Raw genomic sequence first — 17,596 nt, forward strand, 5'->3', positions numbered from 1 at the left:
ACATGCAAACTCTTTACAGGCAGAGGTGGGATTTGAACCCCAGTCACTGTTCACTGGCACTGTAAAGTGATTGTGCTAACCACTACATTACCTGAGATGAATGCATAGAGGACATGCTTTCAGTCTAGGTAGGAGGACTGGCCCCAAACACTGAACATCTGAGGAGACCCCAAGCTTTTTTTCCTGACCGAGGGAATCCCGTCTGAAAACCCGTCAATGTTGATCGCCTCCTTCCTCTTCACAGTTGCTAACCAAAGATCCAAAGCAACGACTCGGTTGCAAAGCTGAGGGAGCCAGCGAGGTGAAGGAGCACTCATTCTTCAAAAGCATCAACTTCAAACGTCTAGAGGCTGGCATGTTGGAGCCTTCCTTTGTACCAGATGTAAGTGTGCGGGGGAGAGGGGGAGGCGGAAAAGGGTTGGGTACCACATTCTCTTGCATTAGAACGGCGGTAGCCACCGCTGGTAATGTTTGGTGACTTCCTGAGGAGTTGGAAAGGTGCTGACTAAATGCAGAATTACAGGAATGTTTACTGGCAGTAGATGATGTACGTGTTATTTTCCAAACAAAGGGAAGCGTGTAGGAATAAAGGGACAGGATTTATCGGCAGATTTCTGGGGAGAAATGCATTGGGGTCCCTAAAGGCTCACTAACAAGGTCATTGCTTTATGTGTGAAATACACATCACCAGAGCGCACAGACAGAGAAAAATGTTTTGATCCAGGTAAATGAAACAAAACTTGGTAATATGATAAGCAATTTAGAATCAGACTTCATCTGCTTGAATGGGCAGACACAGGGCAAATGCAGTTTGAAGCATTTGGTCTGAAGCAATTACAAAACCCAGCACTAATAGCAGTCTAACCATTCGGCCCATCAACTCTGCTCTGCCGTTCCATCATGTCTGATTTACTGTCCCTCTCAACCCCGTTCTTCTGCCTTCTCCCCATAATCTTTGACACCCTTACTAATCAAGAACCTATCACCTCTGTTTTAAATGTACCCAATGACTTGCCTCCATAGCTGCATGTGGCAATGAATTCCACAGATCCACCACTCTATAGCTAAAGAAATTCCTTCTCATCTCTGTTCTGAAAGGATGTCACTCTATTCTGAGGCTGTGTCCTCTGGTCTGAGACTGCCCCATGAGAAGAAACATCTTCTCCTTTGCTGTATTTATTAGCTGGAAGCCTGGGTTAAATTGGTGGGAGACGCGGTTTGATTCTTGCCTCCATTCATTCATGTGTGCAGCTGTCCCTCCACTGCCAGAGTTGTGCCTTTAATGGTGTGTCATCCCTTTGTCTCTCACTGGCAGCCCCGCGCTGTTTACTGCAAGGACGTGCTGGACATTGAACAGTTTTCCACGGTGAAGGGGGTGTACCTGGACCAAACCGACAACGACTTCTATGTGAAGTTTGCCACAGGCAGCGTTCCCATCCCTTGGCAAAATGAGGTCAGCTGCAAACTATCTCTTGCATTGTGTCGCAATTCTGCTGTGATGTGGGGAAGTAAAGGGGCCTCAAAGGTCTCAGGAGGGGGATATCTCAGTGAAAGTAATCCCAGTTTTTAAAAGGACCAGAGATTAGTTTTATTTGGCACGCACGCATCAAAACATACAGCGGAGTGCATCATTTGTGTCAAAGAACAACACGGTCCAAGGATGTCTTGGGGTCAGCCCAGAATTGTCACCGTGCTTCTACCAGCGACATAGCATGCCCACAATTTACTGCCCGTAACACCGCTCCTACTGCCCGTAGGAGGAAACCAGAGCACCCAAAGGAAACCCACATGGTCACAGGGAGAACGTGCAAACTCCTTATAGACAGCATCAGGAATTGAACCCCAATCACTGGCACTGTAAAGCATTGCACTAACCCCAACGCTACCAAGCCAACCATCTGCCCAACGTGAAGGACAGTCTGCAGCAGTTAATTGACCTGCCAAAGCTCACGTCCTCAGGGCAGGGGAGGGACCTGGAGCGCCTGACAGAAACTCACTTGGTCGTAGGGATGAAGGCGTACACTCCACGCACTCAGCGCCCGAGCGCAGGGTCGAACCCGGATCATCGGAACTGTGAGGCAGCAGCTCCACCCGCTCTGCGTCATTTTTCCCAGCTCTCTCCTCACCCTGGCTCCGCAGCTTTCCTGTCACTGCCTCCGGTTCACGCCCTGCTGCTGGAGATCCCACCCGCTCTGAGCGCTGGACAGAGAGAGAGCTCGCAGTGCGGAGCCCACAGGGAGAGGAGGCACCTGACCATAACCGTACAGTTAGCCTGTCGCGACCCGAACATCTCCTGTCCATCTCCTGAGCTCGAGGGCCCTTCTTCCAACTGCCCCAGTCATCCACTACTTAACTCTCCTTGTAGAATGTGTTGCCATTCCTTCTTTTATATATAAGAGGATTCTTTTTGGTGAGATCTAGAAAGAAATTCCAGTAAATGTGAATGATCTCAGCCCGATACTTTAACTGATTTACTTCCCTCCATAGATATTGTCCAACTTTTTATGCGTGTAGTTTTTCATTGATTATATTATATTTCTTTGTTCTACTGTGAATGCCTGCAAGAATATTAATTTTGGGGTAGTATATGGTGACAAAGTCAAATGACCTGGAACTTCAGAACACAGGAAAATGAGAGCTGCACGGAGTTCATTGGCATGGTAGGGGCAGTGTGGTAGCTGAGCAATCAGCGCCCTGCTTTACAGTGCCAGCTGTAAGATCAGGGTTCATGTTCCACCACTGGCCATGAGCAGTTTGCACGTTCACCCTGTGACTGCGTGGGTTTCCTCCGGGACCTCCGATTTCGCCCAGCTTTCCAAAGACGTACGGCTAGGGTTGTTGAGTTACCAAACGCGCTACGTGGGAGCCAGAAGCGTGGCGACGCAAGCCAGCAGCTCAGCGCAATGCTTGCGGGTTTGATTTGACACAAGCGACACATTTTGCTGAAAGCTTTCATGTACGTGCGGCAAATAGTTAACAAATTTCACGACACGTGCCGGTGGTAATAGCCCTGATTCTGAAATTAATACTCTGTATAGCTGGTGCACCACGCTAATGTTTAATGAAGTTTTAAACTGGTCATTTCACAACTATTCAAGAGCAAGGGTTATTGTGAATCTATTGTCCACACTAATCTGATAAATTCTGTTGTGCGAGGGAGGGGTGTACAGTAACCTAGCCATCACCTCAAAATAAGTGAATGAGGTAATATGAGGCTCTGCTTTGTTGCAGGGTTTTATCTCAGTAATATTAACTTACCCTTATCAGTCACAAAATTACTGAGTTAAAGATGGTGTGCTTAAAATAATTATATCAGTTCTATTTCACAGGGGCTTGGCTGTAGAACTTTTTGGATCACTTTTTCAGCAAGAGTTTGGGACTGGGATTTATGCCCTGGGCACAGCTGGTCTGTGTTTGGGCCAGCGCTCGCTCAGCCTTCTCTTCCAGGATGGGGCAGAGGTTTATTGCCCACTTCCTCTTACAAGGCCCAGAATTGGGGCAGAGGCTGAGACCAGGTGCAGCCAAATAATGCTTCTGATTCCACCACCCCCCCACTCTTTCTGCAGATGATCGAGACGGAATGCTTCAAGGAACTGAATGTCTTTGGACCAAACAGGACGAGATCTCCAGACCTGGATTGGAACGTCCTCCCAGAGCCACCTAAACGGGGTCTGTTCGATCGGATTTTCCGACGACACGTAAGAATATGCTTCCTGTGTTTCAGAGTGAAGTAAATCGTGGCTCATCTAAACCCTTCGAAATGTACCAGTTAGGATCCGTGTCTTTGTATTGGCATTGGAAGCCTCCATCAACCTGATGGCTTGAGTATCAGTGAGGCCTTACTCAGGTTGGACGAGCAACAGCACACATTCCGCCTTTGTAGCATGAACATCGATTTTTTAACTTCCAATAATATCTCCTCCTTCTTACCCTTCCCTTCAGGCCGTGCTCTTACCCCTTCCGTCCTCACTTGCCTATCTCCTCCCTTTGGTGTCTCTCCTTCCTCTTCTCCCCATCTATAAGATCCCTCCTTCAGCCCTTTACCTTTTCCACCTATTACCCTTCAGAATTCATCCTCTTCCCCCACCCATCCACTTTCTCCCTCAGCTGTCTTCACCTATCACCCGCCAACTTGTGCTCCTTTCTCACCCCCACCTTCTTATTCCTGCAACTGCCCCCTTCTTTTCCAGTCCCAATGAAAGATCTCAGCCTGAAAAATCGACTGTTTATCCTCTCCATAGATGCTGACTGACCTGCGTTCCTCCTGTATCGTGTGTCTTTTACTGATGAATTGACCTGTACAAAATTTTTCACTGTACAATAATAATGTATTAATAATGTAATAATAATAATAATGTATTTACCAATACAGAGCAGATAGCTTCTCACACCTCCCCACAGGGTTGCTCAGCTGGTAGAGTCACTGTCTGTCAGTGCTAGGGACCCCAGTTCAATCCTGACCTCAGGAGCTGTCTGTGCGGAGTTCGCACGGTCTCACGATGACAACTCAGGTTTCATCATACATCTCAAAGACGTGTGGGTTTGGGTTAAGTGGTCCCATGTGCAGATGTGGGGTAGGCTCAATGCAGATGGGAGCGCGGGGAGAATTTTGAACCCCAATCACTGGCATTGTGAAGCCACTGTTAGGTTGTTGTGTTAATGGATGGTCGTGGTTGACTTGGTGGGTTGAAAGGACCCACTTTTCTGTGATGCTATACAGGGAGAACCACGAGCACGCATTCATCCACCCTCCCATACACCCAGAGTCCCTCTGAGTACTGACATTCCTGGCCCGAAGGCACCCAGGGTTGAACTGGGGCATTAATGCACCTCAGCTCCAGAAAGGCATTCCACAACTTGTGGACTCATTCTCAAGGACTCTACAACTCGTGTTCTCTGTACTGTTTATTTAATTATTATTGTTATTTTTGTATTGGCACAGTTTTGTCGCCTTTTGCACAGTGGTCGTCTGTCCATCTTTGTAATTTTTCACTGATTCTATTGTGGCTCTTTGTACTTACTGTGAATGCCCACAGGAAAATGAATCTCAGGGTGGTGTATGGTGACATATATGCACTTTGAATTTTGAAGGCCTGTGGTGCAGTTTCCAATTCTACGTTGAACTCTGTTTTGGTATTCACTGTAGAACAGGAAAGACATCATAAGGCTTCAAAGTGCATATGTATCACCGTAACCATGTCTTTCAGTGAAATTAAACAGAACCCTTTCTGAAGTAAGGATTGAATTACATCAGTGTGTGGAAGTTCCCCTTTCCAACAAGACATTATCATATTGTCTCAGTGTTTTGACTTACATCATAGCCTGTAGTTTCCTTTCATTCCTCTGTTCTGAGAACTCAATGTGTGAGGTGACGCTTGAGATTAAGAATTTCGGGGAGAAGGCAGGAGAATGGGGGTTGAAAAAAAAATCAGACATGATTGAACATAAGGGGCCAAATAACCTAATTCTTTGTCTTATCGGCTACATAGAGCAGTACAGCACAGGAACAGGCCATTCAGCCCACAATGTGGTGCTGTACCAGCTAAAAAGCAAATCAAAAACACCCAAAGCACTAATCCCTCCTACCCACACAACGCCCATAACTCTCCATCTTCCTTACACTCATGTGCCTATCTAAACATCTCTTAAAAGCCTCTAATGTTACCTCCATACCAGGGAGTGCATTCCAGGCATCCACCACTCTCTGAGTAAAAAAACTTTCCCCTCACATCCCCCTTGATCCTACCCCTTATCTCCTTCAATGCATGCCTTCTGGTTTTGGACATTTCAACCCTGGGAAATACATACTCTCTGTCCACTATATCTGTGTCTCTCATAATCGTATAAACCTCTAGCAGATCTCCCCTCAGCCTCCAGTACTCTTGAGAAAACAAGCCAAGTCTATCTAGCCTCTGAACCAGGCAGCATCCTGGTAGAGTTTTAACTCTCATTAGAGAGAGTCCAGAGGAGGTTCATGAGAAGGATCCCAGGAATGAAAGGGTTAATGTAAGATTTGCATTTGATGGTTCTGAGCCTGTCCTCGCTGGAGTTTAGAAGAATAAAGGGGCATCTTACTGAAAGCTATTGAACATTGAAAGGCCTCGACAGAATAGATGTGGAGAGAATATTTGCTGTGGGGGGGGGGAGCATAGGACCAGGGAGCACAGCTTCAGAATAGGAGAACATTCCTGTAGAACAGGTGGGGAGGAATTTCTTTGGCTAGAGAGTGGTGTATCTGTGGAAATCATTGCCACAGATAGCTGTAGAGGGTAAGTCATTGCGTATATTTAAAGCAGAGCTTGATGGGTTCCTGATTAGTAAGGGCGTCAAAGGTTACAGGGAGAAGGGGGTGAAGAGAGGTAATAAATCAGCCACGATGGAATGGCAGAGCAGACTTGATGGGCTGAATAGCCTAATTCTGCTCCTGTGCCTTATGATCTTGCTGATTCTGTTGCGGAAGTTGAGTTCTACTGTTGTCACGCATAGTGAAAAATGACCCATTCCAATCACTTCAGTGAGCAGTTCACCAAGGAAACGGTAACAGAACGCAAAAGAAAGTGCAACAGGGAGAGACAAAGGAGCAGCGCAGGTAGACAATAAGGTACAATGAGGTAGATTGTGAGGTCAAGAGTCCAGTTTATCGCACTGGAGATCCTGTTCAGTTGACTTAGCGGGGTAGATGCTGTCCTTGAACATGATGGTATGTGCTTTCAGGCTTTTGTATCTCCTGCCCGATGGAAGACATGAGAGTGTCCAGGATGGGTAGAGTTGCCTACTTTATGGAGGCAGAGAGAAGTGTAGACAGAATCCATGGAGCAGAGGCTGGTTTCCGTGACGTGCTGAGTCATGCCCATCTTGGGGAATGTCTTCTTCGTCAGGTTCCCTCTAATCTCCCTGTGACCAAGTGGGTCTCCTCCGAGTGCACTGGTTTCCTCCCATAGTCCAAAGACGTACTGGTCAGTAGGTTAGTTGGTCATCGTAAATTGTCCCGTGAGTAGGCTAGGGTTAAATCCGGGGATTGCTGGGCAGCAAAGCTCGACGGGCTGGACCGGTCTACTCTGCACTCTGTCGCAATAAATAAATAAGTAATCCTTTCCCCTTCACCCTAACCCTGTGCTCTCCTGACTTGGGTGCCATTCCTCTGGAAAAGGTTTCCTGATATCTACCTTCTCTAAGCCTTTCATAATTTTATCAGGCCCTCCTTCAGCTCCTCTGCACCGAAGGTAATAAACCCAGCCTATCCACTTTCTCCTCATAACTCCATCCCAGTGAATCGTCTCCTTTTGGGGTGGCAAGGTGGAGATACATCTCTACCGAAGGAAGTGTATGGAACCCCTTCCCTCCGCAGGTTACCCTTGAGCAAGGTGTAGTCCCTGCTTAGCCCCCCACACCCCACTGATCAGGGTCACGTGAAGCCATGGGAGCAGGTGGTGGATGGTCGTACGAGCAGCTGGTGCACATCACAAGTCCTGGTTATGCGACCACTGATACCAGGCAGACAATCTCCGAAGTGGATTAAGAATGGCTGGGGTCACCCGTCTTGTAAAGACACTGCCCAGAAGGTGGCAATGGCAAACAATTTCTGTAGAAAAATTTGCCAAGAACAATCATGGCCTTGGAAAGACCATGATTGCACACAACGAACAAATGAACCATTGCAATCACACCCTTGTCATTGTGTGGTGACCCAGACCAGTACACAATGTCCAATCTGTAGTCTCACTGATGTTTCATAAGGATGCACGATCACTTTTTTGTTCATATATTATACACCCACCTAATGTTGATGCATATTCCAGCACTGCTGTCTGTTTCTGTGTGTGCTGTGCTACTTTATCTACAAGTGCTGCCACCTTTAGGAATCATTGAGTATCTACACCAAATCCCTCTGATCTTGAATAGTTCCCAGGGCCAGACCAATCACCACTTACATTCTACCCTATTTGTACTGCGATTAAAATTTAAATTGATAAGAATGCTTTAACTTGACATTACTTCATTCTCTCCCCCTCCCTCACCCCTCCTCATCTCCCCTTCTCCCCTCCCCTTCCCTCTCCTCTCTCCCCATGCACTTGCTGTCCTCCCCCACTCTCTCCTCCCCTCCTCTCACTTCCCCCACTCCCTCTACCCCTCTCCCCCTGCTCTCTCTCCTTGTATGTGTGTGTCTCTCTCATTCTCACCCTCTTCCTCTATTTATCTATCTGTCTCCCTCTCTTTGCAACTCTGTCACGTTCCAAGGTGCTCCCTGACCTCATGAGCAGTTTATTTCAGATTTCCATCATCAAGTGAGGAGGGAGGAGAAGGGAGAGAAAAGAATGAAGCCTTTCAGCCCACTGAACCTGTGCTGACCACCAGCCTCCCATTTACGTTGATCCCAATTTTCATTCTCCCAACATTGTCACCTGCTCCCCCAGATGTACAATGAGACGGACTCTTGCCTTCACAATCCCCCTGGTCATGGCCTTGAACCTTATTGTCTACCTGCACTGCACTTACTCTAATGACAGATTCTGCATTCTGTAATTGCTTTGAGTGCAACCATTACCATAACAAGGGATGAAATGATTTGTGTAGATGGCATGCGAAACAGGTTTGTTTTGTTGTACTCTGATGCACATGACAATAAGTAAACCATTTTACCATTTCTACACTCACTTTCAGATTATCTGTCTTGTTTTGCTCGAGTTATCACCGAGTTTCTGTTTTTTATTTCAGGCGCACGATTACACCTTCAGTAACACAACCAACACAACTTCCAGCCTCCCGCCTCACGTGAACTTGAACAACAGCACACCCAACACCAGCCAGACCCCCACAGTCGCCTGACGTCACCCGCAAAACTAGGCTCAGTTTGGGACAAATTGCCTCCTCGCTGTCATCTCAGGTTTAACTTGGATGTAAAGAAATTAGTGGCATTTTTTTAAGTTGGTATCACAGTGAGAATTGAAACAGTGCTGCTTTGTGTAAATAGAAAATGTAGTCTGAGGGCAGGACAAAGAAGACATGTTTCCCACAAGGCCTGGCCACACAGAGTCAGGCTGCTGAGCACACACTGGGATGAGGGGTGCAGAAGTGCTTCCTTCAGCATCTACTTATATGGTTGCTTATTCGCCTGGGATTCTTTGCCTATTTCTGTTTGGACTGTCACGCTGGAAATTCACTAGTGTTACCTCCAGCATTACAGGGTTCTCAAGGCAAGGTCGGAACCCTATGTGTCGGAAAAGAAATGGTGGTGTGTGGAGGATTGTCACGAATCTACTGACACCTAGTGGCGGGATGTCTGAGCTGCAGCCTTCCTATGATGTTGGGATCTCAAATGGCTGATGGGTGGTGTGAATGTTATGAACCAATGATGCTTCCTTCTCCAACAGCTAGAGAGTAGCAATATCCTGTCCTGAGTAATGCTCAACCTTGAGGTTGACTCTTCGAGATGTGGCACTCACCTGAGAAGTTGCCTCTGAGCTGATAGTCCAATAGCACACTTATCAGGAGGTGACTTGATCATTGCCCGAGCAATATTGTCCTTCAGGGCACTTCCCACAGCTGGCAAGGTCAAAGGGTGCAGCCCAGCTAAGATCAAAGAATGGGGCAACACTTGGATTGGTTGGAGACTTAGAATGTTAAACATTAGTGGTGCTGTCCATAATCGGACCATTCAAAGCCCTCGTCCCAGCGTTTAATGGACCTTTGCTTTGGGGCAAAGGGAAGCCCTTCTTCCAGCGTACAGGTGGGATCGTGCCATACTCAGAATGGCTTCTGCCACTGGTTTTGCGAACCAAGGCAGGTCACTGTGTTTTGTTGTCCATGAGATGGAACTGATGGAGATGGTACGGATAGAAGGTGGGGGTGTCAGGGACGTCCTTCCTAAGTGTGTGGGCTTGACCTCCACTGGACCAGGAGAACATAGCCCCCATTGTTTTCGGTGGAGGAGCAGAGGTGAGTTACATGCTAGGTGGGGGTAAGGAGGGGAAGGATCGGATCCAAAGCCCATTTTAGCTGTTCAAAGGCAGGTTCTTTTCGTTGAAGCAGGAAGGGTCATCCCAGCGACTCCAGCGGGCTTCTGGCCTCTCCCCCAGCTCGGGCCCGCTGTGCCAGGGTAGCAAGCAATTTGCCAGAGGAACTCAACAAGCCGAGCAGTGCCTGTAGGAGGAAAAGGATTTGTCAACATTACAGATCGAAGCCCTGCATCAAACGTTGACAATTCCTTTCCCTCCAGCAGATGCTGCTCAGCCAGATGAGTTCCTCCAACAGGTAGATTGCTCTCCAGATTCCAGCTGTTATGGTCACTCCGTGCCTCCTCTGTCCCAGCGCATTCTGTGGCAAGTTAGTATGTGATTGCTCTTCAACAGGCCTTTGACTTTAACCCCTGGCATTTTAGGATGACGTAGGTCAGAGGTCTTTGGAATTCCTTGCCTTTGACCACTGGGAGGCCAGGAACAAATTCTGCCTACTCATGGTTCCCCTGCTCTAGGGCCAAAAATGGAGACTCCACAGTGGCTCAGCACATGTACCCTGGTTGGAACCCAGTGCTCAGTGCATAGGAAGACCAGTGGCCTTGGGGCAGTTGCCCTGTGGCCAATGGTGGTGCAGAAGGAGAACTGTAACCAGGAAAATGAGTTGGATGTCACTACAAAGTCATTTCCCGGTATCTGGCAGATGAATTGATCCTTCCCATTTCCCCATGGCAACCATGATAGCTCATGACAACATGAGTTGTAGGGTTACAGCATCCCCTGCTGGCAACTCAGGGACTCTCAACCCCTCTGTGCCTCCTCTGGCAGGAGAGTGGCTTGTAATACAACGACTAATTGTCTTGTGTTCTGAACTTAGTAATTTTTTTTGTTCTGCCAAAGCGATATGTGTAAATTGCTCAATGTGTTGCACCAGTTTACAGATCTGTACATTTGTATGGAGCATACATCAGGATGTATATGTTTGTCTGTGAAAGAGTTTTAAGCCATGTGTTAGCAGTTTTTAAATGTCAGCGGCTCCTTCAGGATCAAAGCAGTGGAAGAAGATAAAACTTCAACATTGAAACAAATTGCTCGAGAAGCCAAAGCAATTGGATATACCCATTAGTTTATAGTGCCCTTCGTTAAGACATTTAAATTTAACGATGCTGGGGGAATTTTTTTTGACTTTGGCTTCCGAGTTGACGGTGTACATTGTGAAGCAATGGTTTCGTGGGCAGGACTGCACAGTCACCGTTCAGAAGCAGTTGTGCCCATGGGGGTAGCTGGCAAGTGTTTGTCCACGGCCGCCCAAGGCTAGACTGGGGCGTCCGCTTGAGAAAGGGTTTGTTTTAAAAATGAACTGACGCATTTCAGATTGTCCACATTTCCATGCCTTTGGATATAATTTTTGTGAGGGGAAAATCCAAAGCAGATCAGCACAATTCTAGCACTCACCAGCTTCTAATTTTTAGCGAGGAACTTTGACTCACATCTATACCATGCATGCAGGGAGGCAGTTTTAAGTCACAGTAAGATAAAGGGTTGTTATCTTTGGGACAGATCCCTGGGGAGGTCTCCTCAGTAAGTAATTTATAACCAGTGTAATTGAGGTTAGCAAGGTCCACTCTTTAGCCCTGACCCATACACAGCCCATGTAGCGCAGCTCTCAATCTTTTATAGAAGATGGCAGTACTATCAGGAGCTTAGTCCTAACAAAAGGACTGATAACACTCTGTGCTGTAATGACTCACTAAGATAGGTTTTTTTAAAACTCCATCAATGTCAAATAAAAGAGTTTTGGCCAGGACTATCAACTTAGCAGTGAAGGACTGGTTCTCCACAAATCCTTCAGCAAAACTTCCCTTCAGCATTAAAGAGACTCGGAAGATACTTTCAGACTTCCTGGCAGCGTGAAAATAAATCTGAGATTTGAAGACGCCACAGTCAGCAATCCAGGAGGTAAAAATTATATTTAATTGTTCAGAAAAAGGTGGAATAAAGGTTAGAACATAAGCATGGTATTAAAAGAACCACTTGGGGTGCAAAACTCAAAATAAAATCTTTTTTTAAATTTGCAACATTCCAGTTTTTCTTCAGGAGGAAAAATCATTGCTCGGTGGTTCAGCAATAAATAACTGGAGTAACATTGGAGCAGTTAGTTACTCCGGATTAGCGTTGACTGTGAGAATAATAGATAGATAATTAAAGTTTCAATCATTTCATTGATTCTGTGCTGATCTAACTGGAGGATCAGGTAATTTCTCTTTAACTACCTGATGAATGCTACTGGTTCTGATAGCAGCAAAGGTGAGTGCCCTCAGCAGTCTTCCCCACATCTTTCACACAATACCGTGTTAAGATTTTAAACTAATAACAATATTTCTACGCACAGAGCTTCCATCCAGGACCCTACCAATGGCTATATCTCCACAGAATCAAAAGCTTTAGCCAAATCTATAAAAACAACCACAGTGTTCTTAACAGTTCCTTTTGCTCCTGATGACAAATTTTTAAGAATTGCTATGTTTTCATTACAACCAGGGCTTCCAATAGTAAAACCTTTCCGAAGTACAATAAATAATTTCATTTCAATAATGTCCATCAGTCTTTCAGCTAAAATCTTAGTAAAAGTTCTCAAAAATAGTCAACCCAATAGTAATTAGCTACCAGTTAGCTGGACAGAAAAGACAGCAGATGCTTGGAAGTCTGGAGCAATACACAAGATGCTGGAGGGACTCGGTGGATCTGGCAGCATCTGCAGAGGAAAATGGACAGTCAACCTTTCACCTGGACTCCGTCTCGATCTGAAATGTCGATTATCCACCCCAGCCCCGCATCTGTTGCCTGACCTGCTGAGTTCCTCCGGCACCTTGCCAGCTAGCCACATCTGATTTCAGAACCAGGATATTTTTAAGCTTTCCCACTTAAGATAAAAGTGCTTGTCACTGCAAACTCCAGGCCCGTGTGCTGTTTGGCTTCTTGCCCCTGGAGATGGCACCTTTTGGTTTGCAGCACCCATTGGAGGTTGACCCTAAAAGCTCAGCCCACAGGTGGGACAACGAACCAGGTCAAAGGTGAGTTGATCTCCTCCACAGAAACATGTGAGCACCTTGAGGGTTGGGGTTTAATGCAAAAAGAAATTCCAGGCCCATGACTGGTTTGCAGACCCAACAGCAAGACAAATCGTGCTTCCTGTAATCTCCAAGTCTTCAATTGACTAGGATGAGAGTGCACGCAAATTCCGGGGTGTTTACTGGTATTCCAGCATCAAAAGCTCTGGTTCACAGTGCAGTGATTTGGAGAAGTAGTTGTGGTCACAGATCTGTTTACTGTAAAGTGGGGAAGTCCAGTTTCTATACTCAATGTAACTGCGCCCTTTACACCTTCCTATGAGGCTTAGCAAGCCATTGGAATGGCCATAAGGTGTCCTGTTGATAACCACCCAGTCTTGCCTCTTCCAGATCATGTGACATCAAATCCACCAGTAAGAGCAATGGTACCAAAGCTATGTTGTATAAAATAATTGAGTTGGGATGAGGTATTGCTATGTCACTGTAAAGGTCTCTCTCAAAGTGTCTAGTGGGTGTATCAGAGGAATGTTCTTTTTTTAAATATTGCATTCAATGCAAATTTGATATTGTACAATATATTGACTGTACATACATTGTATTGATGGATGCCCTTTTCTTTGTGGAATATTCTTTGGGATTCCCATAATGTTGCAACTATTAAAAGGCTCAAAAGTCAAACTGGGTAAGTGTACTGACCAACACACAAGACAGTGCATTCCACAACAGGGAAGTGTTAGAGCAACTCTTGTAGGTTAAAGAAATGTTTTATATGGATGTGGTCATTCTCTTTCACAGGTCTCTGATTGGCCAGGTTCCTGGAGACCACAATATGCTTCTCAGCCCAGGATGGCCGGCTCATAAGGGATTGCCCCTAGTTTGGACATGTGCACCTAAATAATGAAGGACAGTTGACTCAAGAAACACAAACACAAAATATGCTGGAACTCAGCAAGTCAAGCAGCATCTATGGAGGGAAATAAATTAATTCCCTGGCTTGCTGAGTTTCTCCAGCATTTTGTGTGTTTGTTGCTCAAGATTTTCAGCTTCTAACAAGTCCCTGGGGGCAGCACAGTAGCATAGTGGTTAGCACAACACTTTACAGTAGCAACAACCCAGGTTCAATTCCCACCGCTGCCTGTAAGGAGTCTGTACATTCTCCCCCTGACTGCATGGGTTTCCTCCCTCAGTCCAAAGACTTACCAGTTGGTAGGTTAACATTTCATTTGTAAATTATTCCATGATTAGGCCAGGATTAAATCCGATTGCTGGGTGGCGTGGCTCGAGGATCCGGAAGGGTCTGTTCCGCATTGAATCTAAGTCAATAAATAATAGTCTCCAGTTGTTTGGAAATGCACGTGGGCAATAGATGGAGCCTGCCAAAAGGTGGCTAGTGAAGATGGGAACTTAACATTTGGTTGAAGAAAGGTTTTAAGGAGGATGTACCAACTATGAGGGGTTGCACTTTAGGAGATCAAAAGAAAAAGGACAGTACATGGTTAATGGTGTCGAATTAAGCTCCCTTGATTGGGTGGCAAAGGAGGCATATGGTACACTTGACTTTATTAGTCAAGACATTGAGTTTCAGAATCACGAATCTGTATTACAGTTTCATCAAACCCTGGTGAGGCTGCATCTCGAGCAAGGGCTTCTGACCTTTTTTGTGCCGCGAACCCCAGGTTGGAGACACGTGAATGGTGCAGAAAAACAAAACGACGTGCACTGAGCGGCGGTTCTGTGGGTGAAAACACCTCATCAATGAGGTGGGTCGGAGGAGAATGGCCAGACTGGTTCAAGCTGCCAGGAGTGCAACAGAAACTCAGATAACCAGGCGTTACAACAGTGGTGTGCAGAAGAACATCTCCGAGTGCACATCACATCACACCTTGAAGTGGATGGGCTACATCAGCAGACCCGTGAGCATACACTCAGTGGCCACGTTGTTATGTACGGGTGGTGTGTTTTCAAGTCAGTATGATGTGCAGCTGGATGACAGCAAGGTTTGTGTTCTCCTGGGTGGTTCAGTTTGCTGGTTTAGCTGGGGGGTTATATGGCAGGCAGGGTTTGAGGGTTGGCATAACATTGTGGGCTGAAGGGCCTGTACTGTGCTGTACTATTCTATGTTCTATAAGTCACAGTGGTGCGCAGCAGTGAATGGAATGAGATTCAGGATGGAGACTGAGGTGCCGATCACAAGGGCAGGACATTGCTGAGCTTCTAAGTGCGATGAAGGACAGCCTCAGCTGGGCAGGTGTTGAAGATTCCCTCGCCTTCCTGATTTGTAGGGGAAAGACTTTGGAATGCCAGAAAATGAGTCGGTCAAAGAAGAGCTAGCCTTGAGCCTCAGTATTTGTGTGTGTTCCTCTATTTATGTTCCTGCTGGTTGAGAACAAAGAGAAGGCAGGAAAGGATGAGTGTGAGGCCTGTTGGCGTATTTAAGCTGAGGTGATAGAGGAAGACGCTACTGTAGGGAGCGCTGGATCGAGACGTGAATGTGACAAAGGAAGTCAGCGTAGGAGGCTCCCCCGCTGGGATTCTTGTCTTCAACCAGGAACTGCTGGAACTGGCTCTCTGAAATATCCGACTGTTTCACGATGAGTAACTGGAAAGGCAAGTTAGAGTGAGCATTAGTATGTGAGGCTGGGGATTTCTCATTAATATCTGGAAGGTGCAGGGTTTCCAAGTGTCAGGAGGCTCTGCCCTTCCTTGGTGACAGTAGAAGACCATACTCTTTTATCTCACACCTCTTGAGAAATTTCACTTCACAGACTAGCAGGAGGGCTTTAAAAGAGCAGGTCTGATGTATTTAGTGTTTGGCTAATTGGGCAGCAGCTGCCAATAAGGTGAAGCTCAAGTTGAGCAGCCATTGTGTGAGTGGTCGGTGTGTGGAGTGGGGCCTTGGCTCCAGAGGCTTTGGCGAGAAAAGGCCGAGAAAGTGACCAGAGGCTAAAGTGACGTTCTGGTAAAGTCTCAGTCTTACAGGTAGAGCATTGGGAATGACAGCCAGGGCATTGGGTGTCTCTCTTCCAGGATGTGTGAAGTCAGGGCGACGTCCTATGCCCCTGATGACTACACCTGCAAGGGGCACATCTGGCTGCAGCTCCTTGCAGGTTGGTTAGAGAACTGGAGCTGAAACTGGATAAACTCCAGTTCGTTTGGGATGCGATTACAGGGAGGGAGGTACCTGGATGACCATCAGGAGTGTGAAACGGAATAAGCAGTCAGTGCAGGGCATCTCTGTGGCCATTCCCCTCAATAACAAATATAGTATATTGCTTTGGATACGGTTGAGGGGCACAACTACCAGGAGAAATCCGCAGCAGCCAGATCTCTGGCAACGAGTTTGGCTCTGTGGCTAGAAGGGAAAGGGGTAGAAAAGGAGAGCTTTGGTGATAAGGATTCAAACAGGAGATACTGTGAACAAGAAAGAGACACCCAGCTGGTATGTCATCTCCCAGGTGTCAGGGTCAAAGATGTCTCTGAGTCCACAGCATTTTTAAGGGGAAGGGTGAGCAGCCGGAGGATGTGGTAAACGTTAGTACGAACGAGCATGCTAGGACAGGGGATGAGGTCCTGAAGAGAGAGAACACAGGGAGCTAGAAATGAAACTAAAAAAGCAGGACTTCAACGGCAGTAATCTCTGTCCCACTCACCAGTGAGGGTAAGAAGATAAGTATGTGACTGGAGAGTTTGGTGCAGGGGGCAAGATTTCAGATGGCATCAGGGGTAGAGGGACAAAAATTAGTGATGGTGATTGCCACGAGGTATACACACAGAATTACAGTGGTCTGCACAGGAAACTTTAACAATGACAATAAACCAGATGTACTGTAGCACATTGGTAAAAATTCTAATAATTCCATGCAAACTATCTGACACAAGCTGGACGTGAAGAGCTTGGGAAACAATGAAAAAGTCAGTGCTACAGTGCAGAAAGACCTTTCAGCCCATCTAGCCCATGCTAACTTAATTTATTGAGCCCTTCAAGCCACACCATCCAGCAGCAGTTCCCCAATTTAACCTTAGCTTAATCAAGGGGTGATTTACAATGACCAATTAACCTTCTAACCAATACGTCTTTGGACTGTGGGAGGAAACCGAAGCACCCGGAGGAAACCCACGCGGTCACCGGGAGAACGTACAAACTCCTTACAATTAGTGACAGGAATTGAACCCGGGTCACTGGTACTCCAAAGCATTGTGCCGACCTTCTAACCTACTCTCAGCTGAATTTAACCTTTCCCTTCCACATAGCCCTCCAATTTTCCATCATCCACATACCATGTCCCTAATGTATCTGCCTCCACCACCACCCCCCAGCAGGGTGTTCCATGTTAAAAAAAAAATTACTTCTGCCATCCCACCCCACCCCCCCATACTACTACCATGGGTGCCATGGTAGCATAGCAGTTAAGCATGATGTTATTACAGCTCTTGGCATTCCAGAGTTCTGTAAGGAGTCTCTATCTTCCCCATGGAATGTTCCGGTTTCCTCTCACAGTCCAAAGACATACCAGGTTGGTTAACTGCTCATTATAAATTGTTTAGGATTAATCAATTTTTGTGGGGATTGCA

General features: G+C 46.5%; 2 protein-coding genes across 10 annotated transcripts in view; one reads left to right on the top strand and one right to left on the bottom strand.

Moving 5' to 3' along the window:
• The window catches only part of LOC132391583 (G protein-coupled receptor kinase 5-like), a 198,358-nt gene extending 185,234 nt beyond the window's left edge, over positions 1–13,124 (top strand). For all 3 annotated transcript variants that reach the window (XM_059964963.1, XM_059964972.1, XM_059964981.1), the window contains 4 exons: positions 245–382; positions 1,316–1,453; positions 3,567–3,698; positions 8,716–13,124. In XM_059964963.1, coding sequence (XP_059820946.1) covers positions 245–382; positions 1,316–1,453; positions 3,567–3,698; positions 8,716–8,826 — 519 coding nt within the window. In that variant the 3' untranslated portion in view covers positions 8,827–13,124. The remainder of the gene's footprint in view (positions 1–244; positions 383–1,315; positions 1,454–3,566; positions 3,699–8,715) is intronic.
• Positions 11,905–17,596, bottom strand: part of LOC132391562 (protein transport protein Sec24C-like) — a 75,785-nt gene continuing 70,093 nt past the window's right edge. For all 7 annotated transcript variants that reach the window (XM_059964920.1, XM_059964934.1, XM_059964929.1 and 4 more), the window contains one exon: positions 11,905–15,623. In XM_059964920.1, the coding sequence (XP_059820903.1) occupies positions 15,483–15,623 (141 nt within the window). In that variant the 3' untranslated portion in view covers positions 11,905–15,482. The remainder of the gene's footprint in view (positions 15,624–17,596) is intronic.

This window comes from Hypanus sabinus, chromosome 1 (genome assembly GCF_030144855.1).
Source record: "Hypanus sabinus isolate sHypSab1 chromosome 1, sHypSab1.hap1, whole genome shotgun sequence".
In the NCBI taxonomy this organism is placed as follows: domain Eukaryota; kingdom Metazoa; phylum Chordata; class Chondrichthyes; order Myliobatiformes; family Dasyatidae; genus Hypanus; species Hypanus sabinus.